Source organism: Eriocheir sinensis, unplaced genomic scaffold (genome assembly GCF_024679095.1).
Source record: "Eriocheir sinensis breed Jianghai 21 unplaced genomic scaffold, ASM2467909v1 Scaffold336, whole genome shotgun sequence".
In the NCBI taxonomy this organism is placed as follows: Eukaryota; Metazoa; Arthropoda; class Malacostraca; order Decapoda; family Varunidae; genus Eriocheir; species Eriocheir sinensis.
The window spans coordinates 333,240-341,801 of record NW_026111650.1 but is presented as its reverse complement, the minus strand read 5'-3'; the positions used below and the strand labels follow the sequence as shown (position 1 = coordinate 341,801).

General features: G+C 39.6%; 1 protein-coding gene across 1 annotated transcript in view; it reads left to right on the top strand.

Moving 5' to 3' along the window:
* LOC126991778 (uncharacterized) overlaps positions 1-8,149 on the top strand; it is a 78,127-nt gene extending 69,978 nt beyond the window's left edge. The window contains exons 7-9 of the mRNA XM_050850455.1: positions 1,450-1,566; positions 3,141-3,222; positions 7,808-8,149. Of these exons, the coding sequence (XP_050706412.1) occupies positions 1,450-1,566; positions 3,141-3,222; positions 7,808-7,907 (299 nt within the window). The 3' untranslated portion in view covers positions 7,908-8,149. The remainder of the gene's footprint in view (positions 1-1,449; positions 1,567-3,140; positions 3,223-7,807) is intronic.
* Positions 8,150-8,562: the final 413 nt, after the last annotated feature.

Below are 8,562 nucleotides of genomic sequence, written 5' to 3'. Positions count from 1 at the left end.
ACACACACACACACACAATATATATATATATATATATATATATATATATATATATATATATATATATATATATATATATATATATATATATATATATATATATATATATATATATATATAATTGCTCTAATGGAATTGATACAACTTTTTGCTCCCATTATTTTCTCCCTAATTATTTCAAGTGTATAAATGTCATTTCCGTTTGAATTTTCATGTGTTTTTGCTGATGTTACGTGGTTCCTTCGAAGCGTTTTTTTTTTTATTTTTATGTACAGAGCAGGACCGTAACTATCTATCCATCTGTCTTGAGTTGTCGCTTGTTCCAGGCAGAGGGACCGAGGGCAAGACAGTGCTGTCCTCTACATTAAACTGCTCTGAAAATCCAACTCAAATCAAGCTTCTTTTCCTCTCTATAATTTAAACAATGCATTTGTTGCAGGTCTCCCATTAAATCTCCCTTCAATATCTGTGCCTCTGACTTTTTCTATTAATTAATTCTACGTAAAATCAGTTATGTTTGTATTTCCATGCTGTTCATGTTACAATGGATGAGACCTTTACTACGTTTTCCTACCAGGCCTTCGGGCGGAGTGGAAAAATTTGGGCGGCTTTTCCGATACCCTATGCCCCTGTCCACCTAGCAGTGCATGGGTACCAGGTTTTAATCGGGGGTTAGGCCCCGTCTCCTGGGATCTGTTCCCTTCTATAATTCCTTCCTCTTCTGTCTCTCTCCGGCATATGCCCACAGATGTTGCGCCGACTGAACGAAACTTTACAACTTTCCTACCAGGCTTCGACTATGGACAAGCACTATGCAATTCTACCATTAATTTTCCCTTAAAAACAACTCATTGCCTCAAAATCTTCTATAACAAATTCGCAGTAATATGATATCTATATATCTTCATTCTATTTTTTTGTTTATATAGTAGTAGTAGTAGTAGTAGTAGTAGTAGTAGTAGTAGTCCAAAACCCTAATGCAAGAGTTAACCAGCATCTCCATTCTTTCATCCCCTTCACTGGTAAACTCTGAAACAGCCTTCCTTCGTCTGTATTTCCTCCTGCCTATGACTTGACCTCTTTCAAGAAGAGTGTATCAAGACACCTCTCCATCCGAAATTGACCTCTCTTTTGGCCACTATATATGTATCGCTTTGTGGGAGCAACAGTTAGCGGGCTCTTTTTCTTCATTTTCTTTTTGTTGCCTTTGAGTTGCTCTCTGCTGTAAAAAAAAAAAAATAGTAGTGGTAGTAGTAGTAATGGCAGTGATAGTAACCCCTAGGAACAATTATTATTAACCATATGAATTCAATCATCTATTTAATTACATGCTATTATTGTATTATGTAATACAATTGTCAAAAACGTAATAAATAATGCCCTTTTCTCTGCATTCGTCTTCTTAATATTCCTGATGTAATGAATCAAATCTGCCTTGTTCTCTGGCAGACCTGGATGACCTGCTTGACTCGGGTAACATCACCATGGAGGAGTACCTGGGACTCGTCAATGGCACCTCCGGCGTGGTCATGGCTGAGAAACTGCGACAGGCCCACCTCGTGTATGGTAAGGCTGACTGAGGGTAGAAAAAGTGCACGGCTGGGAAGAGAGCGGGGAGCTGGTGTCACACGGCTGATGGAAAGTGAGCTAAATTGAAGAGTCCGCTGAGGACTGACTATGGGTTGGAATTTAAAATTCTCTTAGTAGGGGAGGCAGTGAATTATTTAGGGATATAGTGAGATATATGTGGGGCTGAGTAGAGGACTGGAATGTCTCGGGACTGGCACATGTTGAAGTTGAAGGGATGAGATGAAAGATGGGGACTGGGGACTGTGTTATAGTATTCATAATTTCTTTCTACAACAGGATATGAAAGTAAATTGCTAAGATTCAAACAAATATTGGGTGTGTGGCGTGTATATCTGATCAATCCCTTAGAGCAGGGGTTCTCAACATTTTGCAAGCTGGCCCCCCCCCAAAAAAAAGCTGGTTCAGTGCAGTTGGGGCCCCCCTCCTCCCTGCGATACCCACTCCCCCCCCCCCCAACTATGCCACCATAAATAGATAGATAGATAGCCTTTGGCTAGGTTATTATTGTATTGGCCCACATTATTATTATTATTATTATTATTATTATTATTATTATTATTATTATTATTCGTGGATTTGGATTCCTCATTAGCTAGGATCTAGCAATCATAGATAAATTCTTCAGCAATTACGAAAGTGTAGCGGGGAGCATTATTAAGCTGAACAAAAGGCCAAACTTTAGATATTTAAAGCTTATGCACTGACATCATCTTATAATGTCGATGAAGTAGAAACGTTGTAGGCGAATGTTGGGAGTAGTAAAGGAGGACCACAAAACCCAGTTTTGAAGAGTCAAGTGAACCTTTAATGCCAACGTAGGAACTAAAAAAATTGGGAAAACCGCAATTGGCCATTTTCGAATAGGTACAAATAACCGGAAAGGCCTCAACTTGTTGAATTTGCATAAAGAAGTAGACAGGCACGAACACATTTTGAAGAAATAAAAAACGAACAGGGAATGGACCTGTAAACACTCTAATGGAGAGGCGAGGAATGAAATTACTTTATTCATGCTTACTAAATAAACTCAAATCTAGATGGCTAGATGCAGAGTAGCCTTAAACCTAAGAAGATAGTGGAAAAAGTTAATGAGTACGAAATCTCCAATATTTTATAATTTAGGGACCGGGCTGCATAATTCCGTTTAAAAAATACTGCTACTACTTCTACTTATATTACTCTTTAGGGAGTTTAATTATATTACTCTTTAGGGAGTTTAATTATATTACTCTTTAGGGAGTTTAATTTATTACTCACTTGAACACGTCGTACCTGTAGAGGAGGTCAATACAGTATTATTATTATTATTATTATTATTATTATTATTATTATTATTATTATTATTATTATTATTATTGTCATTATTGACTTTGTCCTTATTATTATTATTTTATTTAGTATTATCATTATTATTATTATTATTATTATTATTATTATTATTATTATTATTATCATTATTATTATTATTATTATTATTATTATTATTATTATTATTATTATTATCATTATTATTATCATTATTATCATTGATTTTCTTATTCCCTGCCCAGACCTTGTGGTGCCGACGGTGATCATGACGGTGCTGGTGTTGGGCAACGTGGCCGTGGTGTTACTCATCATCTACTGCCGCAGGTCAGTGCTGAGGGGATGGTCTTTTTTTTCTATCGCACAAGAGGGAGTCACGTGCCAAACAGAAAGAGGCACGCAAAAACACTCCCCCAAAAAGTGGATTATGAAATATCCAAAGTAAATATTCACATACGGTTGAAGAGAGGCTTTGAGTATGAATATGACAGCCACAGGTTTCCCCTTAAAGATTTTTTGATTTTCGCCAATTTTTTTTTACAGTTTTGTGTCAACACTAACTGCTATTTATGGGTGTATTATTTTCATTATTTTTCTCTAGAAACTTTGATCTTTGTACTGAATTCTCACGATTTATTTTATAGCTTTATTATATATATATATATATATATATATATATATATATATATATATATATATATATATATATATATATATATATATATATATATATATATATATATACACACAATATTTTTTTCAGCATTTTTTATTTTTTCCTTTTTTTGGTATTTTTGTTATATCATTATTTATTCTTGTAGGATTTTAGTCTTTCATTGCTGTTTTGGGTGCAATAGACCATTTTTAAAAAGGTTTATTAATTTTCATGTAGTGTTATTGTTTTATGTAAAAACATGTGTTTTGAGGAATCGGCTTTGAAAGTTCAGTGTCCCCAATAAGTCAATGGGAAGTCATTAGTGGGTCCCAAAAATTTATAGTATTTTTTATATGCTTATATTACATCTTGTGCATCTATTTGAGAGCATTTTGGTACATGTTTTCCTCCTCTAATGAGGAAATTATGATCTCGTAGGTGAGGGTGTCATGCGGCTCCATTCACGCTCTTTGTTGTCAGACTGGTGTTCTGAAGTCAGTGGTTTCCTGGATGGTGCCTAAATTCCTCCTGGCTTATAGTCGCTGTCATCGAAACTTGTTTTCTTCTTTGGCTGCTTCTTGTGCGGTGATGTATCATGTTTTAAAAGTCGCAGTATTTCAAAACGACACGTTCTGCTTTCTTGTCTGCAGTGGCAGCTTTGGGAATGGGAATCCGTCATATAGACTTAGCAGCTGGTGGTGTATCAGGTATTGAAGAGGTGCCAGCAGCAGATATGGAACAGGCGGGGGTGGTGACAGTAATGAGACAACGAGACGTACCGCACCAGGAGTGACAGGTGCCGGCTGATCCTCCTCCTCCTGTTTTTCCTATCTCCCTCTCTCCTTCCCCAGTCGTAGTTCATCCAGTTTTCTTATTTTCCCCTAAATATCAAGGGTCTTTTTGTAAGTCCTCGGAATTGATGAATGCGTGAAATATGTATTGAGGCAGAAAAATACAGCATCATAGTCTTGCCTCTCAAATAGCAAGCTAAACTCCGAGCACAGATGACACAGACTCTCATACTGATCAATTTCGTAGAAATATAACGAGAAAATATTTGAAAGATATTTATAACACAGAGAAGGTGTCGTGCTCGAGTGTCCTGGAGCACGGTCCGCGTGGTGATGGGGTCGGAAATGGTCAATTATTACGTTATACTTTAAATTTGTGTTGCCTTACTATAGTCATCCACAAGCCCTAAGGTACTCAAGAAACCATCAAACAGAAAATTACTTTATTTGATGAAAACTATAGGAAACGCCCCCCCTAATACTCCCGTATGAAAAGCGGTGAAGTCGTAAGAATAAAGGAATGCACAAAAAGGGCTGTTCCATAGTTGACCAGTAACATGAATGAAAGAAATATGATGGTTAACTAACTATTGCAAAAAAGGATATAGAAGGCATAAGTGTGGGCTGGATTAAAAACTATGCAGCGATGTCACAGTAGCGGCGGAGGCATGCAGTTAACACATTCAGAGGTGTGGTTTACATGAAAAATAGCTGTAAAATATAAAAAAGAAAAGTGTTGTGGAGAAAAAAAAGAGGTAGAAGACAGTTGGTAAGTTGGTAAGATGAGGGGAGACTATTCCGTCTAGAAGAGCTTTGTGCCTGAAACCCTTCCACACATGACCCATCCATACATGCAGAGGCGTGCGAGGCCTAACCATATAGTTAGCTCCTGAAGTATTTTAGAGGTATGACTTATTTTAGCAATGTTTCATATCCATACCTGAGCTCAAACTTTCATATTGATATTTTTTTGCCTAGTATAAACGCTGCTTTGAATGGTGTACAAAAAGGTACAGGTGTTTGGAGGCTTACTGGTTGAAAAAGTATAGCCTGCTCATGCGTGTGGTGAGGACATTTGAGATGTTATTGGGACAGTTCACATACCTGGGAAGCGTAGTGCAAAACAACGGCTGGTAACCTCGAGAAGTATAACGACGGATTGCTTTGGCCCACGGTGTTATTTACTTGCCCAGCTCGAGTATATTTCACTTTCGATACTTGTGCAGAAGGACCTGAATTTGAAGTCTGAAGTCGCTTTTACTCCATGTCTTACTTTAATGCTGTGAAACATGGCCATTAAATAGTAACTTGAAGAGATATATTAAAACTTTTCGTAATGTATTTGCTCAGGAATCAGGATAATATATCGTCAGAATTATTTTGTGTTAAATCAGCGATTATTCTGTTATACTGAATCAGGGCCTTTGACATGCATTGTCTGTGAACGCCAACTCCTGCTATAAGGACATGTGGCACGGTACTCAGACATCGGCCCCAGTCCGTTATAGCGCCATATGACCTGGCTCATGCTGCCCCCTGGAGCTCATCTTTGATCGTCTTTATCTAGAGTCCGAGTTGAAAGGTGGTTTTCAGGACAGGACCGAAAGATTGCCAGGTTTTTGTAACGGCGGTGGAACCCTAACCTGCGTCCAGGGAATCTGCACCCCCTGGACGCCGCTCCCGCGCACTGACCACTCCGTCACCGCCTCCCCAATATACCGTATATTAGAGACCTGAAAGCTACTTTCAGACGCATCGACTTTCCCCCGTCCACCGTGGACGGCACGGCGTGTTGCATTCCAGGGACGCGTCATTGTACGCACGACCTTTGTTGTGAATGGCAATACACGATCTGTTTTCAAAATATTTGCGTTTTATTCTTTGAAGTACAATAAAACATAATATAATGCCAAACTGCATACATCCTTCTAGTTTTTAACAGAGGTGGGCACCGGTAAATTTTTTTGTTAGTCTGCAATTCGCAATTCCGCTAACTTTGTTGGGCATTCCACTATTCGCTAATCCGCAAATTTTCCGCCTTCGCCGGTCCGCTATCGCAAATTCGCTGATGCTAATGCTAATAAATATTTTTGGTCCACTAATAAAGTCCGCAACAGTACGCTAACCATTTTTTGGTCCGCCAACCCTTTATTGGTAGTTAAAAACATAATTTCCAATAAAATTACCTTACAATTTATATATTTATTTATTATATATATTTTCATATACAAAAAGTTTTAAAACGGCAAAATACAGAAAATCCGGGACGTCTGGCCACCCTACTCTAGAATTTTCTCCACACTTTAAAGAATATTCTTGAATTTCCCGGAAATTTCATTATTGGCGGTTTTTTAAAGTTTCCGTTAGCGGACTATAATTTTGGCATTCCGCTAACTGCAAATCCGCTATTTTTTCAAATTTTCCGCTAACGCTTTTCCGCATTTTTTTTGTTAGTCCGCTATTAGCGGATTAGCGATAGCGGACTTAAATTGCGGAATGCCCACCTTTGGCTTTTAGAATATCAAACCCAGAGAAACAGTGGGGGGAGGGCAATCTATGCGTTGTCTCCCCCATAGAAAAAGATGCTCACATGTCTCCTTGTCCCCCCTTCTGTATGATATACACACACACACACACACACACACACACACACGTGATGTGAGGCTTCAGCCGTACCCCAAGATACATCACCTGAGCTTCAAGCTCATTCAGGGAGGCTGTTTACAGGCGATCACGGGTCCAGCACGTTGTAATATAATGGTGAATGACACACACACACACACACACACACACACACACACACACACACACACACACACACACACACACACACACATACACACACACACAATAGAAGCGCTGAAGTCATCATCAAGCTCGACTTACTAGTTAGGCCTCATCTTGATTATGCGGTCCAGTTTTGGTCACCCTATACTCTGGAATGGATATCAGGATTATAGAATCTGTACCGAGGAGGATGACAAAAATTATTAAAAGAGTGAGAAACTTGCCGTACGAGGAGAAACTTAAGAATTTAAATCTGCATTCTCTAGAAAGGCGAAGGTTACGAGGAGACTTCATTAAAAGTTTTTAATGGATGAATGATTTTAATATGGGGTATGTTAATAGGGTTTTGGTTTTAAAGGAGCCGGGTAGGACACGTAACAGTGGTTGTAAGTTAGAAAACTTCAGATTCAACAAAGACATCCGCAAGAAATTGTTTACCAATAGAGTCGTGGATGAGTGGAACAGGCTTACGTCATGTCGTGGGTGCCAATACCAAAGATACATTCAAGAGGACATTGGATAAATTCATGGATAGCGAGGTACGGTGGGGTTAGGCTTACAGGAGCTGCCTTATATAGACCAACCGGCCTCTTGCAGACTCCTTCCTCACACACACACACACACACACACACACACACACACACACACACACGTCCCTAACGGTCCATTTCTTCCGCAGGGGTGTGCTGGAGGAGGGAGCGCGAAGTGAAGAGCTGGAGTCTATCAAGGCGAATCCCGAACCGACAGACACGATAGACAGCGAACCGTGTAACGTGTAGCAATGGCAGGACATGGAGGTGAGGAGGTGGAGGTAATACCCAAGCCCTCTCCTCCTCCTCCTCCTCCTCCTCCTCCTCCTCCTCCTCTCCATCTCGATCAATGTAGCAGAGAGGAGCAAGGAGAGAGGTGAGGTGAGATTAGCTAGGCTCGTATTATAAGACACTTTCGCTTCTCACATCAGCTATTTCTACAGGTCAAAGAGGGGGTCAGGCGGGTTCTGATGAGTGTTTCTTCAGGTTCACACTACCACCAGGGTCATAAAACTACTACTGGAAATGCCCCAAGCTCCTACGAAAGCCTTGTCAAATAGGTGTTCTTGGGCGGCGAAATGTCTTATAATACGACCCCAGGTGTGATATAGTATGGTATGCATGGGGTGACGTGGTGTGGTATGGAATGGAATGGTATGGTGTGGCGTGGTGTGGTGCGGTACAGTGCGGTGAGGTGAGGTGAGGTGAGGTGAGGTGAGGTGAGGTGAGGTGGAGTTGAATCACGTGAGCTTTATGGTTTTGGAAATATGGAAAAAAACAAGTAAATGATAGAGTGGAAAAGGTTAGCCAGCAACAAATGGTATAATAGAGATAAGGAAGGCTGGTATACAAGTCAGTCAAGGAAGGCTGGTATACAAGTCAGTCCCATTCATGTACTTTGGCC